Consider the following 18,376-nt stretch of genomic DNA (forward strand, 5'->3'; position numbering starts at 1 on the left):
AAAATGGTATTCGGTCCCCAAATGAAGTAACGAAAACTAGTAGTGGATGATATCCTCAAGGATGTATTTTGCTCAGCAAGAGTCCAAAACTTTTTGGTAAAGCCAAGAGTGTCCAACTTATCCTATGCCCACGGGAACCATAGTAGGACCAACTGGCGCTTAGCTCCACCCTGTGCCCCAGAGCTACCTCCTAAGAGAGACACCATCCAAGGAAAATGTTGGAGGCAGACCACTAAGCAAGTGTTCTTCCCCCCTCCAAAGATGCGAGCCACGAGTGACTCCTCAAGGGGACTGACGAGGGAAACCAGCCCAGACACATCATCAGCACAACCACACTAGGTGCCATCTGAAGATGAGGTCTGGGTTTATAAGGCCATCGAAAGATAAGGTCTGAAAAATAGATCGTTGAGATGCAATCCCTAGGGGAAACATGGAGGACACATACAGAGTCATGACACAGCGTCAACCCCCACTTGAGAAGATGTCTCATGTGATGCACACCAAGGTGAGAAATTTCAAGTTAGAACAATGAGCGCCATGGCCTAAGGCAAAGATCACAGAAGAAAGTTTCATGACATTTACAGGACTAGAGACAAGAATTGGGAAGCAGGAGACGAAGTATGGCCGAGCGGGATCATCACATTCTCACAGATTGATGACTCAAACGATCTACCAAAAGTAGACGAATGTCAGACAAGCTGTTCTATTGGCTCCGTTAGAATGAGGGGTTTTATATTATACCATAAGGCCACCCAATAAAAATGGGACATGTGGCATCAATGAAGTAACCAGACCGAAGAAGTCCGATGGACCAGATCTGCACGGATACTTGGCATGAAGACGTGGCACCTATTCGGTATATCCAGACATTGCCGATTGGCTAATTAGATGAAGAAGTCCACTTTGACTGAGTCAAAGTGAGTCTCCATGCCTTGGCAAATCACCACCAACTAGTATGGTTATCCAACAAAGGAAACCATACCCTACGCCACAATAGCATTAAAGAGCATTTATGGTTGCTCACCAAACAAGGTTCGCTGACAAGTGGGAGTCCTTATCAGATAGGGACTCTCCATTACCAAATTATCAGGAATACTCCATTCCCTGACAGTAAAGAGTGCTTCATCTCTAGTCAAATAGGGATCTTCTCGTTACCACATCAATCCACCAAACCAATCCTATAAATAGGAAGGTAATACCCCATGCAAAGGATCACACTCATAAAATTCTTATTGTTTCATCTGTTTGCTAAAGAGACCTAACTTAGTCATTGGAGAGTCCCTCGTCGGAACCCACTGGCCCTTATCTCCCTTGCTATTTACTTCTTTGTGTATGTTACTTGCCGAAAGATCCACCCAAAGGTTTCTTGACGCAACAGTGGAGAAGAAAGCAAGGAATGGAATATTTGCTTACAGCCCAAAATATTAGATTCAAGAATCCCATTAGTCAAGGTGCAATAATGAGTCTGCAATTTCTTTTTCTTTTAAAGGTGTGAGGGTATATCTTCAAAGTAAAGCCACACCAGTTAAAGCAGGTAAATAAAATTAGGGATAAAGTTCTCTTCACTAGGGGCGCAGGGTATGCCTAGACACATGGGGTGGGAGAAATGATCGGCCCATCCCCCTTGAATGACCCAAACCTTGCCCCTGTCCCGCCCGATGTGTCTGGCACAGGCTGGGCCCAGATGCCCTCCCGTACAGAGAACCTGTGCCATTAAAATTAGTCTCAGTTTCCTTCCATAGTTATCCAAGAAAGGTTTTATCATAAATGTACCTCACTAACAAGTATCCTTGTTTAGATTTCGGATCCGAATCGTCTAGTGCGCGACTGCCCCAACTAGGACCTTTATTTGCTCCATTTCCTTGGCAGGTCCATTTCCCCAAGTTCCTCTAGTAGCGGGGTGGAAATGACCACCCTACCCCTCCCCGAACACACTGCCCGGGTGGGGTCCATCCCCCTCTATTAGAGGAACTTGGGGAAATGGAGTGGGCAGGAAATGGAGCAGATAAAAATACCCCCAACTACCCTGCTGCATAAACACAATAAGGGGTAAGGCGGTCATTGTGCACCTTGTTGTGTCTGCGCAACAAGGCAGTTGGGCAGCCGCGTGCAACAGGAGACCCCAATCCTTAGATTTCCCAGAATTATTACTACTTTCCATTTTATAAATCCTACTATTTATTACTTTCCATTTTATAAATCCTGCTATAAATGTTTATAGTTTATATATTTGGTTCCCCTTCCAATGTCCAAACAGATGAACACAATGATAAAAATTTGGTAGTTTAGCTTCAAGGAAACTAAATCAGCAAAGATTTTCATTTTCTTTACTTGTGGTTCATCCAAAATGAGCCTTGCTGCACCATTTGTCTTCACTTGCATATTGATCTTCATTTTGTTTGGCAATTGTAAAGCCTAGGACTGTGTTGCTAATGGTCCATATGCATCAAAGATTGCAGATACCATCACTGTCAGTAAATCGGGCCAAGCAAATTTCAATACAATTCAAGCAGCCATCAATTCCATTCCCTCCAAAAATAATCGATGGGTTCATATCCTTGTTAGTGGTGACACCTATAGGTAAATTTCATTTTACTACTTTTGTTCACCAACATACCTAATTGATAAAATACATATAGTGACACTATCAGTAGAGCTGTTCTTGATTTCTAAATTTTCTCGTATATAATCTATGCATTCAGTGTGCAGGTTAAAGTTCCCAGAGACAAGCCCTGCATCGTACTTGAAGGAAATGCTGGTACTATAATTTCATGGAATGCATACACAACCGTTGATAAGAGTGCTACTTTCACTTCAGAAGCTGATAACTTTGTAGCCAAAAATATAGTCTTCAAGGTGAGGCAATTTTTGTTAGAAAAAACAATGGCCAAACTGGTAATTTTGTCGTGCAGCAGGGAAGAGTACTAAATTTTTTTTTTCTAAATTATAAACAGAACACTTATCATCAACCAGACATAAACAATGTGTAGCAGTCCGTTGCAGTAGAAGTAGCTGGCGACAAAGCATCTTTTCATGGATGTAGTTTCTATGGATATCAAGATACATTATGGGATGCCCTAGGTCGTCATTACTTTCAAAACTGCTTTATTGAAGGCGTGATAGATTTCATCTGGGGGAATGGCCAGTCCATATATGAGGTACGGTACCTATTGTAATTATTGAGGTCTAAAGCAGTAAAATCTCAATTGAGATTGCAAGGAAATTGACAATCCATGACACAACTCTGCATTCACTTTATGCAGGGATGTATAATATCTGTTCTTCCTTTCAATGGAGGAAGGGTAGCAGGGTTTATAACAGCTCGGGGCCGAAAGTCGGCTGAGGAGATGACTGGATTTGTATTTAAAGCAGGAACAGTAGTTAAAAATGGAAATGCACATTCCTATCTTGGCAGAGCTTATAGAGCTTATTCAAGAGTAATTTGGCATGACACAGAATTCTCAGATGTTGTAGTCCCCCAAGGATGGCAAGCTTGTAACCAACACGAGTAAGATCTCTCTTTCATTCTTGAATTTTTTGCCACCATATTAAATCTACCTTCATTTTTGTGCCCTACTATACTATTGATTTGACATCTCACTCACAATCTCTCTCCTCCTTGACCATGTGGGTCCCCTATTGACTAAACAATTCATGTGCCCTCATTGTGTGTGACATGAGAAATGCTCCCCATGCTAGCAGTGTGGAGAACACTATCCCTACATTTAATTTGCATAAACATGGAATGCAATTAATTTTTAGTCAATAATGTTAAAAACTGTTTTGGGCAAGTGTTCTCTGTGGGGGAGCATGGCTCCTGTACGTGTGTAGTGGCTAATGGGAGTGCGAGCGGCGGCACCATCAATAGCGTGGTCATTTACGCCATTCATGGTGGTCAAGGCAGTCATTTTATCCCCCATTGTGTCTGGTCACAAGGTGTACACTCCCTCATAGAGAACTTTCCCCCAACTTCTTTTTTTAAATTTAAATCATTACAAAGTCAAACTTTGCATAAAAAATGATAAATTGTAAGGTCTCCTTACTTAAATGTTAGTTTTAGACCAAATGGAGTTTGCCAAGTGGAAAAATAAAGTCTTCAACTTATGGACGACTACTAAGAGGAGGGTGGGTTCAAGAGGATGTGCAGATATGTTTTTTTGGTAAACAATGCTTTACTAACAAGAACGACATAGATTCTGAATTACAAGTTTTAAGAAACCATGGAATGGAAGTGGGTCAAACAATTTCACACGTCAAGAATCAGGCCCTCTTGACAAAGGAGTCAGCCACGTTGTTTTCGTCCCTTGAAATAAAAACGAAAATGCATGATTCCAAACTAGATGCCAAATGAGTTGTAGCGGTCAAATCCGTTGGGGCATTACTTGTAGAGAGTCCTTGTAATACTGCGACATTTGACATACCATTAGTCAACTGTACTATTACGATTAGTGCTACTTGATTGTTGAGAAATTGATGGCTATTATAACTCATAACTGATTGAAGAAATTCCTTGACACTAAGAAACTGCTTGCCACTTGTAATGGTAGATGTGGCACCAATCATTACTTGTAAACATTGATGACCCCATGATGATCCTTAAGTGCATGAAACGAATGACAGTGAGGTAACTTATTCCCGCTAGGAGATGTTGAAACTGATGAGATGTAACTACTGGTCAATAGTGGAGTTCCGGAAATTAAAGGCATGCAACCATTGGTCAAACTGTGGAGGTTGATGAGCATTAAAACCATTGTAGCCGTTGTAGAGAATGTGGTGGTGTAATTGTTGCCTCATGTTGAGCATTTAAATGTATAATTGTTTAAATAGAGTTACGATCATTTAATGCAAAGGCTGGTTAAAGAGAACAAACATGAGGATTCATTGTAACAGCATTGGCGGCTGAGACACTTTGTTGGTAACCAGTATTCACGGCACTAGCAGCTAAGGTCGTCGGTGAAGTTGCAACGGCATTGAAGGCCCAAGTTCATGAGTTCTCATACATACAATAGTGTAGGAGCACTCTCTAAATTGAGAGACAGTAACTCACAAGGAACATCATGAAATTGTATCCATAGAGCAATGTATTTGAAAACCCAAGCTCTATCAATACCAGCCTTCCTTTTAGAAACCTCCATCTCTCCTTGAGCATTCCATATCGAAACCATTAGAGTACTATTCTAGGTTATTGCAGAGCTATACGTCCTTAGAGTCGTCCCTTACCCCGAACTCGTCTTTGTCTTCGCTTTCGTTTGGATGACTTCCAATGGTCATGGTGATTCACTCACAAGGAGAAGAAATAAGTACTCACAATGAGAGAAAACACTCACAACGAGGAGAAGCACTAGTTTTCTGTGTGAGGAGAAAAAATAGGTTTAAATATTAAAGTTACTAAGAGGATGTACAGATATTCATTGGAGGGTAATGTCATCATATGGGAGTAAGGCTGTCAATCGGTTCAGTTTTGGTTATTCGATTCGTTTCGGCTCAATTTAAGAAATAAAATTTAGAAATCAAAACCGAACCAAACCTAGAATAAGGAATACATTTTCAAAACCAAAACCAAATCAACATGGTTCGGTTTCATCTTCTTAGTAAGTTTTAATTTGATTTCATATTCGGTTTAGGTCTTATTTTAAATGTTTGGGCCAGCTTGTTTACATCTTTACCAATAAAAAACCCTTATTTGTTAGGATAATAGTCCACCAAAGTTTTCCCAAACATTAAAATGGAAAAGAATTTATCATCCACATTTGATTAAAAATTAAAAAAACTAATATAATTTTAAACAGTTTCTTATTCGGTTTGAAAATAGGTAATTCGATTCGGTTTAACGGTTTTAGGCATGAAACCGAACTGAACCTATAAAAGATCCATCTTTGCAAACTAAAACCGAACCAATATACTTTGGTTTGATTCAATTCAGTTATAAATGGCCGGTTTCGATTTCAAATTCTGGTTTCAATTCAAAATTGATACCCTTATGGGAGGGTATATGATTGAATTTAGCCAATCTCTTTGAAAGAAGTACTCATGTTTTTAATTATTGTATGTTTTCAGGGAAAATCTTGAGTATGCGGAGGTTAAATGCCATGGACCGGGGTCAAATTTATCCAAGTGTGTGAGATGGTTAAAGAAACTACAAGAACAAGATGTACAGAAGTTTACAGATATTTCTTACATTGACCAAGATGGATGGTTGGCCAATCAACCCTGAGAAGAATGTTCTTGACGTTATAAAATTTCTGTTGTCTTCAACACCAATTTATTTTCCTTTCTTTTTCTGGGTACAATTTTTCCATTATTTCTTAACTGTTACAAACACACTCCATGATACACTAGTAGTAGGAAGAATATTCCTGCTACAAGGCTGGAAGCCAAGGAAATGGAATCTTAAGGGGTATTTTTTTTTTTTTTGGTAAAGATCTTAAGGGGTATTTTAGATAATACTAAAACCTAGGAGGGTATTTATAAACCCAAAGGGGAAGTGAATTATTCTATTTCCTTGGCTGCTAAGCTTGTAGCAAGAACATTCCTGAGATATTTCTAAGAAATCACTTCTTAGGATTATGCTCGAAAAGCTCTCCTAAATATAGATGTAACGTCGGACTAGGGATTCATTACCAAAAACATAAGGGGTTTTTTCATGCAACCCCCTAAGGTTTGACGTAATTATGGAAAAATCTCTCAGTTTTGAAAAATTTTGCATGCCCCTGAGGTTCTTAATACTTAACAGATATCCCCATTCCGTTAGTCTACGTCTGACAATTTTAAAATCAAGGGGTGAACTGACAAAAATGCCCTCATCTTCCCCAAATCATTTTCCCAAAACTTGCAACTCATCTTCCCCAAACTTGCACATTATTTCCCTTTCTCCTTCCATTTCTGAAATCGAATCTACTTAAAACCCTCAACCCATTTCTCCATCTAAACCCAAAACCAAATCCATCTTCTATTTATGAAACATGACCCTCTCTCAAAACCCATCTCCGCCAAAACCTAAACCATGAGCTCCAAAGCGAGGATTCGAAGGGGAATTTGAAACGCGAGAGACATTTTTTTCATGTGATCGTGAGAAACCAATTGAGGCTTTAGACAGAGTTAGGCAATTGGATAAAGAACAAGTGATACCGAGACTTTCAGATTTTTCATTACCTTCCCATTCCTTCTTCAAGCGCCGTTACCAGGGCTCACCGCTCGCCTTTGACAGATCTGGAAGACGTTGGCCGTGGCAGAGGGTTTCTATAATCATTCCCAACTCTGCTTACTTTTAATATTTGTTCAAAATTAAGTTTCTATAGTCTCTCTCTCTCTCTCATCGATGGAGAAGGGGTATCTTAGAACATCGATGGAGAAATCGAAGCATAGGGTATCAGGGGTGCATATTGATACAGCATAAAATCACCTCACCAATCAGAAGCCGCCATGTAGCCGAGCCAGGGTCATCCCAATAACCAAACCGAGCTGAATCAGAAACTGGGCCAACCTGATCTCTGTCACATCGCATGGCTGGGCCGAGCACTCTACTAAGCTCACGACACATCATCCATGCCGACCTCCTTGGCCGAGCATACACAGGACAGCCTACGCTGAGGCAAATAACGAGCTCGACCTCCCAGGCCGAGCATACACAGGACAGCCTAGGATGAGGTAACTAACGAGCTCGACCTCCTAGGCTGAGCATACACAGGACGGCCTAGGTCGAGGTAACTGACGAGCTCGACCTCCCTAGCCGAACATACATAGGATGGTCAAGGCCGAGGTGACTGCCGAGATCGACCTCCCATGGCCGACCTCCATGGCCGAGCTCCTAGGCCAAGCCCTCCGCCAAGGTCATCACAATGGCCTTCCAGGAATCGCGGAGCCACGTCAGCACCGCCCGAGTATCCCGGAATAAGGATCGAGCCACGATCCCTACACGATATCGAATCATGCTCCCATTAAGACTCTTACCTTAATAAGAGTCCGACCCCGAAAATGACTCTCCACTCCGCCCTACGCGAGAGAGGCTTCCAAAAGAAGAACTCCTACCATACTAGGACTCTCCCAACCGCCTCATCTCCCCCTATAAATACCCAGGTATGGAGCACAATTTGAGACCTTTACTTTTTCTAGCTGTTACGCTGTTGCATTGGAGACCTAACTTGAGTGTCAAAGATTCCTAGGCCAGAGCCACACCGGCTCTCTTGCGCTCACTCGGTTTTTTACAGGCTCATCCATGGTCGAACCGGGCACCAGAGGTTTCCACATGCAATAGATTTGGCGCCGTCTGTGGGAACTACATTAGTAAGCCATCATCGTTTCTACCAACTTCAAGAGCAGCAACAATGGTGCACACGAGATCAGGGCAACATGGCTTGACTTCCCGTGGGGATGAGCTATAGCCCGTTGTGCAGGCGAGGCGATCACCGCCCCTGAAGCCTCATGGCAGGGCGAGATCGGAAGACCCCCTGGGGCAGGTGGTGAGCAGCCCAGCACGGGCACCTTGGCCAATCCCATTCCACTGCCAGAGGGTGGGAATGGTGAAAGTGTGCTCGACACAGCAGCGGCTGACCGGGCACAGATCGAACCAAACTTGAACCGGCTGAGCCTACCACCACCGCTGCCCTTACCGAAGAATTTGGACCCCGAAGCCCCGGTAAATAACCGGCAAGTTATGGACTTGCAGCTGCATATGCTCCACACCAACGAGATGTTATGTACTTTCATGATCTAGATGGCCCGGGGTGGGCTGATGGACCAACCACTGGTCGCGCCCCCTCTAGCCCCGATGCGCATAGAGGGAAACTTGCAACAGAATGGTGGCTGCTGTCGGGCTGAGCTGAGCCGGGCCCTATCATCACACCCGTCTCATCAGAAGAGTCCTCCTCCATGCCCTAGTAGAGGCACTCGATGGGATGAGCAAGAGCATCACCGAAGCCCTGGGGCAGGGCACGAAATTGAACCAGCGGGCTCGATAGCGAGAAGGTCGATATTCTCCGGTCGGCTCGAAGAAGAAGGGCAGCCGAGGGGAAATTGAGAATAAGGGAACGAGCCAAATGGGAGATGTGTTGCGAGGCAAGGACAAGGATCTCGCCATAGCCCCCGGCGTCGAAGCCTGCCTCCCCGAGAAGAGCAACAGAGGAGCCCCCGTGGGTCCAATTTCTAGGTGGAAAGAAGAATAAGGAGGGATGGTGCTGACCGAGCCGACCAGAACGACCAACCACAGCGTGAAGATCGAGCATATCGACCTCGAGCTGAAGGACAAAATGGCCAACCTAGGCCGAGTGAACAAGATAATTTACACCAGATGGATGAGTCAAACGGTCGAGCACCTAAAACCGAGCTGGAAAGGTAGCTACGAGACTTGGCCGAGCAGGTGGAGGGATTGAAGAAACAGGCGACCCCGGATGCCTATTCACTAGTCGGACGACACCCTTATCCTCCCAAAATCATGACCGCGCCACTATCGGCCGGGTTCAAGCCACCACCTTTCGACAGGTATGATGAGACGACCGACCCAATGGATCATATCAACTACTTTAATGCGATGATGACCATATACGGGGGAACCGAGATTGTTTCTTGTTGGGTTTTCGCCGCATCTCTCAAGGGCGCGGCGACCTCATGATTCTCCTAGTTGCAGCTGAACTCCATAATAGGCTTTGCCCAGCTCTGTCGAGCCTTCGTCACGCGCTTTTAGAGTAGCATGAAACACAAGAAGATGGCAGTCAACCTCCTCAGCGTGAAGCAAAGGTCTGACGAGTCAATCCAAGTATTCATCTCCCGCTACAACAAGGAATCCTTAGACATCAAGGATTTGGATGAGGCCACGGCTCATACGGCCATGAGCAACGGACTCACCGACATGGACCTAATCAAGGACTTGGCCCGAAAACTAACCAAAAATATGGCCGAGCTCTTGGAAAGGTGTAATGAGTTCGCGAATATGGCGAAGGTGCTCCAAGCGTGAAAAATGACTAAAAGCAAGGGAGAGAAGAAGAGGTCGGCCACCGAAGATCGGAAGGATGAGAAGCGGATCAAGAGTGACTGCCCAGCTGAAAGGTCAGACCGAGCTCGAAGTCCAAATTACACCCCTTTGAACTCATCGCAGAAAGAGATCTTAATGCAAATCCAAGATGACGGATACATCCATCGTCCTCGCCCAATGCAAGCCGGGTCATCCCGGAACCCTAATAAGTATTGTCTATTCTATAAAGACAACGATCGTGACACCGAAGATTGCTATCAGCTAAAGTGAAAAATTGAAGAGCTGATCAAGGTAGGTCACTTGAAGAGGTATATCAGGGGAGGCCAAGAAGACCATGGAGGTCGAAGGCCCGAGGGCTGCGCCAAGAAGAGGAAAGCCCGAGCTAAGAAGAAAGACGATGGGTCTGGGCCAAGCAGTGACAAAGGAGCTCCCATATACACTATCCTTGGGAAACGTACGGTTCGTCAGAGTTTACTCGAAAGGCCAAGGCAAACGCGCAATTCGTCGGAGTCGCCGAGATACCCACTAAGAAGCTCAAGCCAACGGTGACGATCTCCTTCACCGAGGCTGACCTCGAAGGTATAAGTTTGCCTCATGATGATGCTTTAGTGGTGCAGGTAGAGATTGCGAAGAGACCCATCCATCAAGTATTGGTCGATACCGGCGCATCTGTGGACCTTATGTCGCTAGACGCGTACCGATAATTTGGCTTCAGCGATGAAGCGCTCAAACCAGAGGGCACCTCACTTCACGAGTTCTCGGGAACCGCTGCCACCATCAAGGGCTCAATCGACCTGCTGGTCACGATCGGACAAGCTCCATATCAAGCGACGATCCAGGTTAAATTCATGGTAGTACGGTCAGTGGTGGCTTTCAACGCCATACTTGGCCGCCCATCATTGACCGGTCTCCAAGCCATCATCTCGCCGACGCACTTGAAGATGAAGTTCCCTACCGAGAATGGTATTGGTGAGGTCCGAGGTGACCAGAAGAAAGTGCGGGAGTGCTATGCTACTTTTGTCAAGCAAAATAAAGGCAATGTCTGAGGAATGACAATGTGCGTCGAGCACCTCCCTGAGGATCAGCGGGATGAGCTCACCGAAAGGAGAGGACGACCCGTGGAAGACTTGACCCCATTCCCCCTTAGCGAGGAAGACCCAACAAAGGTGGTCCAACTCGGATCATTGCTGAGCGAGGATCAAAGGAATCAACTTGGAAACTTCTTAAAGGCAAACGTCGATGTCTTCGCCTAGTCAGCTACCGACATGCTGGGCATACCGAGGCACATAGCCGAGCATTGACTCCACGTGGATCCGAGCCAAAAGCCAATCCAGTAGAAGAGAAGGAACTACGCCCTTGATCGGTAAACCGCGATCAAAGAAGAGGTGGAGAAGCTTCGCCGATCAGGGTTCATCCGAGAAGAAAAATTCCTGACCGGGTTGGCTAACGTCGTCATGGTTGGATGAGTGCCAACAAGCTTTTGAAGAGCTGAAGAAATACTTGGAGAGCCCACCTCTTCTCAGCCGACCCGAGCCAAAAGAGGAGCTTCAAGTTTACTTAGCTGCCACCTCGGTGGCAGTCAGCGCAGTGTTGGATAGGGAAGAAGGCCGAGCTCAGAAGCCTATGTACTACATCAGCCATGTTCTTGTCGACTCCGAGACGAGATACTCCAAGTTCGAGAAGATAGCTTTCGCCCTTGTCACGGCCACGAGAAAGCTAAGGCCATACTTTCAAGCTCATCCGATATCAGTGCTGATCGACCAGCCTCTCAAGAAGCTATTGCACAAGCCCGACGTGTCAGGTCAGTTGATCACCTGGGCGGCTGAGCTGAGTGAGTATGACATAAGCTATAGCCCATGGACCATAGTCAAAGGATAAGCCCTGGCCGACTTCATCGTCGAGTGTACAATGCCCGACCACGGGGTCGAGGAAGAGAAGACAGCAGAGAGGTCAACACAGAAGCTAAAGGTGACCCGACCTGGACCATGAACATTGAAGACTCGAATAACCTCGGGGGAAGCGGAGCAGGGCTGATCCTGGTGAGCCCCGAGGGCTTTCGCGTCCAATATGCCCTAAGGTTCAAGTTCTCAGCCTCAAACAATGAGGCCAAGTATGAGGCCCTCCTGGCCGGACTCCGAGTCACTAGAGCCATAGGCATAAAGCGATTGACGGTGCGAGGATACTCCCAACTCGTGGTCAACCAGGTCAACGGAGACTATAAGACGAAAGATGAAAGGATGATAGCTTACCTGAATCGAGCACGAGATCTGATCTCCAAGCTTGAGCACTTTGAGGTGACCCGAGTACCGAGAAAGGAGAACGCGGCGGTAGACTCCTTGTCAAAGTTGGCCAAGGCCAACCTCCAACATCTGAGCCGATCAGTGTACATAGAAATCCTCGAGAGGCCCTCATTACAGGAGGAAAGCGTCAAGCATATTGCAAAGGACGGGCCGACCTGGATGGACCCCATTGTCAACTACTTGGAGAATGACCAACTCCTAGAGAATCGAGACGAAGCAAGGAAAGTCAAAATTTGAGCTGCCAAGTACACCATGATCAACGGGGTGCTCTATAAGAAAGCCATCTCAGTGCCCCTTCTTCGATGTCTCGGTCCGAAGGGAGCCGAGTATGCCTTAGTCGAGGTACATGAAGGAATATGCGAAAGCCACATGGGTGGCCGAGCTCTGGCATACAAGATACTATGACAGGGATTTTATTGGCCGAGAATGCAAGAAGAGGCCATGAAGTATGTGAAGACATGGGAAAAATGTCAGCTCTTCGTACCAGTGCCGAGCCGACCTGTAACAAAGCTAACCCCAATGCTGAGCCCGATCCCCTTTGCTATGTGGGGGATGGATATTCTTGGGGATTTCATCCCGACATTAGGGAATTGAAAGTATGTGGTCGTGGTAATCGACTACTTGACCAAGTGGGTCGAGGCTGAGCCCCTGGAAACCATCACCGAGAAGAGCATGGAAAAGTTCTTTCGAGATAAGGTCATCTATCGGTTTGGACTACCAAAAGTGCTCATCACGGATAATGGCGCGTAATTCAATAACCCGGCCTTCCGAGAGTTTTGTGAGTACTTCTATATTGACTTTCGATCAGTCTCGGTAGCTCATCCACAAGCAAATGGATAAGTAGAAGTGTCCAACCGAACATTACTTGCCAACATCAAGAGAAGGTTGGATGAGGCCAAAGGAAGATGGGTGGAAGAGCTCCCAAGTGTCCTATGGGCATATAGGACGACTGTAAGAACGCCAACTAGGGAGAGCCCTTTTCGGCTAGCATATGGGACCGAGGCCCTCACCCCAGTCAAGGTCATGGCATCATCATACCGAGTGCTCAATTTTGATGAGAAGATGTATGAAGATGGGCTGAGAGCCAACCTTGATTTCCTGGACGAAGTTCAAGAAAACGCCCTACTCCCGAACACAACATACCAACAGAGGATGGCAAAGTACTATGACTCAAGGGTAAAAGAGTGGCACTTCCGTCAAGGGGACCTCATCCTCAGAAAGCTCAGCGCATCCTAGCCAAGGCAACAAGGAAAGTTAGCACCAAATTGGGAAGGCCCGTACATAGTCTCCAAGCAAATTCGCCCAGGGACATATCGCTTGCAGACTTCGGGGGGCAAGAAGGTACCGAGACCTTGGAACTCAGAAAATTTGAAGAAATTTTTTCAGTAATTTCCTTAAGTATTCTACTCGGCATAGTTTATGACAAGCATATTTGTATTCAGCTTTGGCCCCGACGTTTGATTCGATAAAACAAAGTCTTTCTCCACCACTTAGCGTATTTTCAAGCTCCAAAATTAAGTCGTAAGACCGATCCTCATAGACCTGGCTGACCTCGAAGACTGACCCTCATAGTTCGGCAATCAAGTCATAAGATCGGTCCTCATAGACCTGGCCAACCTCAAAGACCGACCCTCATAAGTTGGCAACCAAGTCGTAAGACCGGTCCTCATAGACCTAGCCGACCTCAAAGACCGACCCTCATAGGTCGGCAACCAAGTTGTAAGACTGGTCCTCATAGACCTGGCCGACCTTGAAGACCGACCCTCATAGGTCGGCAACCAAGTCATAAGACCGGTCCTCATAGACCTGGCTGACCTCGAAGACCGACCCTCATAGGTCGATAACCAAGTCATAAGACCAGTCCTCATAGACTGTCCAACGTCTAAACCAACAACTACAAAAGCACGTTACAGCCAAGCTAAACGAAAACTAAAGATCAAGTAAAATATCTAAGGCATTGAGCTCGGCCATAGCGTCAGCTCGATAGTATAGCCACTCAAATGGTATCCGACCCAAGCTGACGTATAGCGTCTATGTTGTTAGGTCGGCCGTCCTTGAGCTCGGCTACAAGACCGGGTTGGCAGCTCAATCTCAACATTCAAAACTACAAGGAAAAGGAAAGTAAGCAATTATTGAGCTAAAACACTTAGACAATTTGGAGAAAAAGAGATTTTCATTCATTGCAAGCCGACTGCTCTGCATAGTTACAAAAGTGGGCAGCTCGGCCCAGCACAAAAAAAAAAAAACTTTACATTTCACTCTCCTCGGCAACATTCTTAGAGGCGACCTCCAAGGTAGTGTGCTCGACAAGGAGGTCTTGGGGCTCAGTGCCAAGGGCGAGGGGATCGGCCTGCGTAGGGTCCTCAGTTAGCAGAGCCTGCGTGACCTCGGCGCCCTCCTCATCTCCTAATTCCTCAACCACAGTGGTCGCATCATCGTCAAAGCGCGAGAGATTGAGATTAGGATAGGCAGCCTTGATCTCAGCCAAGAGATCAGCCTAGCCTGCCTCGAAAGCATCAACATAAGGAGGCTTCCTGATCTCATGGCATATGTCAGCATACTCCTTCGATAGGAAGTAGTCGTTGATCGCCTCGTCCCGAGCCAGAGCCAGGTCCTCCTTGGCCTTCTCCAGTTGAGCCTGCAGAGCCTTAACTTTCTCCTTCTGCCTGGTCACCTCGGCCTTAAAGCCCTTCACCTCAGCCTCGGCGGCAGTGAGCTTCTCTTGAGTCTCCTGACGCCTCTGAACGGACTCCTGAGCACCCTGGTAAGCCTTTTTACATTGGATGCCCAGGGAGTGGTTCTCAGTCAAGAGCCGCTCAAAACGGAGCATGGTCTCCACTACCTTAGTGAAGCCCTGCAAGAAAGCATCCGAACAAAGGTCAGGTCAGACTCCACAGGTCGGATCCAATTTCAAGAGCCGAACAGAATACTTACCATGTTAAAATCCTGGAACAGAATAGAGAGGAGCTCGGGGTCAGACAGCGCCTCGAGCTTCTCCCTGTCAGCCAGGAGCCGACCCGCGTTTAGCTATTCCTTGGCATGCACTGCCGATGTCAAAGTCGAATCCCCTGGGAAGAGGCACCAGGTCGGCCTCAGCAAAACATTGTTGGTCGAGGCCCTCCCCAGGATGTATCGGAAGATGTAAGGGGGTGAGGCCACGGGTGGAGGACCACCACCCGACAGATTGACTGAGAGGTTTTGGCGTTTGATGTCCCTCGACGGGCTCAACTCGCCCTTTTGACCCTTCCCTCTTCTGGAGGGGCTCAGAAGGCTCTATCCTTCTTGGCCTCGAGGCCGACCACCGCGGCAGCTGGGCTAGGAAGCGTCGCCTTACCCTTCTACTCCTTGGAAGACTCGCCTTGAGGTTTCTTCGTAGCATTCTCCTTCCTTCTGTCCGGAATGGTCTTGGCCCTAAGCCGAGCTGAATCCATTGGGGGAATATGGCCGACCACTGCAAGAAAGACAAAACGTTAGAAACAAACCAAAAAAGAAAGAAGACTAAGTAAAGGGGTCAGCTCGAGCGACAGAAACGGGCTCAGCTCGGGCTCCTACCAGGGGTCATATGCCACCTTTGAAGGAACCCCTCCTCCTGAAGCTGGAGGACTTCGAGGGGCTGACGCTGGAGGATCAGGTCGAGCGAGGTCAACTCATTCTCGATCAGGGGCAATACCCTATTAACGTATTTCAAGTGGATCTCCTTCCACTCAGCTCGAAGAGGGCTGTTTGGAATGGAAGCAAAGAAAAAATGAGGCTTCCAATACTTATTGAAGCTCGGCGTACTGACTAAAAACTTGTGGCCGCCCAGGGCCGCACTCTTCCCAGATCGGCGGCTGAAATAGTACCACCCCTTCTCTGGCGACTTCTTCAAGAAAAAGAGCCGAGAGAAAAGCGCTACGCTTGCACCTCGGCCCATCTCGTAAAACAGAGTGTAGAAGCCATACACGGCCATCGAAGAGTTCGACACTAGCTGACCAGGGGACAGGTGGAAGTGGTCCAAGATCTGGTCCACTAGGTCGAGGACGGGGAGCCTGAACGCGTACTTGAAGCGCAGCTCGTACAAAGCCACCTCGTCGGGCCTGATATAGCAGGCCATCTCCCTTGGGTTGGGAGTTCGGACCTGGATGTTCTCGGGGATGGCATAGGTCGTCTTGAGGTTATTGAGGTCGGCATTCGAGATCGTGCTCGGGGCAGTGCCGACACTCCCTTCTTCGGGTTCAAGGGCATCAGCGGACGAGCTGACCGAACCAACCCCCACTTTTGAAGAATTGCCCTCACTTGACTCCTCATCATTAGACGAGGATGATCCAAAGCACTCGGCTCGGTCTCTGGGAATTGGTTGGGCCACGAGGCCAGACTCCAGAGGCAACGGAAGCTAGGCAACGTCGGCCTAACGAGGCTCCACTACACCGGGCTCATCCGAAGTCGAGCCCAACAAGTCTATTGTGGGAGAATGAGCGGGGAGCTCTCAGCTCAGACTTGCGCCCTCTGCCGCCCCGGCTAGCAGCTCACCCATATGACTGCTACCAACTGACATACTGGGCAAAGAGGACTTACTGGTTGAAGAAGAGCTGAAGACGAGTTGAACACGAATGAAACAAAAGCCGAGCTGAGCACGAACCGAAAAGCACCGAGCACTGTAGGGCTGAGAATCCGAGCTTGTCGAGAAGTCAACAACTTGAAGCAGTGAAGAATGAACAGGGAGGAGTCACCTGCTTATAACTCTTGGGCTGAACTGATCCAACGGCCAAGGAGAGCTCAGTATGATTCAACGGTCTAGATCAAAAGACGATTCAAATTCCAGAGCTCATTTATGGCAATGGATGACAAGGCGCTGGCAGCTCAACTGTCAGACCGTACAACGTCATGTCGTCGATAAAGTAAGGTCGGCCTGACCACAAGAAGAACTAGCCAAGCTGACCAAAAGACTCCACTCATCAGCGCTAGATCGACCCCTGATGAGTGGGGGGGCCCGTGATACAACATAAAACCACCTCACCAATCAGAAGCCGCCACGTGGCCGAGCCGGGGTCATCCCAAGAATCGAACAGAGCTGAATCAAAAATCGGGCTGACCTGATCTCTGTCACATTGCATGGCTGGGCCAAGCACTCTGCTGAGCTCGTGACACATCATCCATGCCGACCTCCTTGGCCGAGTATACACAGGACGGCCTAGGCCGAGGTAACTGACGAGCTTGACCTCCCAGGCCGAGCATACACAGGACGGCCTAGGTTGAGGTAACTGACGAGCTCGACCTCCCTGGCTGAACATACACAGGAAGATCAAGGCTGAGGTGACTGCCGAGATCGACCTCCCATGGCCGACCTCCATGGCCGAGCTCCTAGGCCGAGCCCTCCGCCAAGGTCATCACAACAGCCTGCCAGGAATCATGGAGCCACATCAGCACTGCTCGAGTATCCCGAAATAAGGATCGAGCCACGATCCCTACACGATATCGAATCACGCTCCCATTAGGACTCTTACCTTAACAAGAGTCCGACCCCGAAAATGACTCTTCACTCCTCCCTACGCGAGAGAGCCTTCCAAAAGAAGAACTCCTACCATACTAGGACTCTCCCAACCGCCTCATCTCCCCCTATAAATACCCAGGTATGGAGCACAATTCGAGACCTTTACTTTTTCTAGCTATTACGTTGTCGCATTGGAGACCTAACTTTAGCGATGAAGATTCCTAGGCCAGAGCCACACCGGCTCTCTTGCGCTTGGTTTTTTGCAGGCTCATCCGTGGGCGAATCGGGCACCGGAGGTTTCCACACGCAGCACATATTTGGCTTCAAGGGTTTTGATTTTGGGGATTCAGATGATTAATTAATTCGAATGTTCCTGTAAAAACTAATCGTAGAAAAGGTTTTTCTCTTGGATGGATGACAGTGGGATGATTAGAGTTAATAATTTATTTTCGTTTTGGTTTTTGAATCAAAACTTGTTACTATTTTATATCATACAGTATGTGATTGGTAGTGGAACAGAGAGGATATTGTAAAGTCTTTAACCATTAATGGAAATCACTGTGAACTCGATTTTGGCAGAGATGGGTTTTGAGAGAGGGTTCATGTTTCAGAAATAGAAGATGGATTTGGATTTGGGAT

At 47.0% G+C, this 18,376-nt stretch overlaps 1 protein-coding gene across 1 annotated transcript; it reads left to right on the forward strand.

Annotated features, from left to right (window-relative positions):
- Window positions 1-430: 430 nt before the first annotated feature.
- Window positions 431-6,214, forward strand: LOC122659254 (probable pectinesterase 29). The gene is made up of 4 exons (XM_043854384.1): window positions 431-505; window positions 2,710-2,856; window positions 3,264-3,508; window positions 6,058-6,214. Exons 1-4 carry the CDS (start codon window positions 431-433, stop codon window positions 6,212-6,214), a joined length of 624 nt encoding a protein of 207 aa, XP_043710319.1.
- Window positions 6,215-18,376: the final 12,162 nt, after the last annotated feature.

The sequence above is a fragment of the Telopea speciosissima genome, chromosome 4, assembly GCF_018873765.1.
Source record: "Telopea speciosissima isolate NSW1024214 ecotype Mountain lineage chromosome 4, Tspe_v1, whole genome shotgun sequence".
NCBI classification, from domain to species: Eukaryota; Viridiplantae; Streptophyta; class Magnoliopsida; order Proteales; family Proteaceae; genus Telopea; species Telopea speciosissima.

What these genes read in the sequence shown, in the direction of transcription:
- LOC122659254 (XM_043854384.1), top strand. Translation starts at nt 431, where the DNA reads ATGGAGGACACATACAGAGTCATGACACAGCGTCAACCCCCACTTGAG. An exon ending in CTCATGTGATGCACACCAAG is followed by an intron (nt 506 to 2,709) that starts GTGAGAAATTTC and finishes TTCAGTGTGCAG; the next exon opens with GTTAAAGTTCCCAGAGACAA. An exon ending in CAAGCTTGTAACCAACACGA is followed by an intron (nt 3,509 to 6,057) that starts GTAAGATCTCTC and finishes GTATGTTTTCAG; the next exon opens with GGAAAATCTTGAGTATGCGG.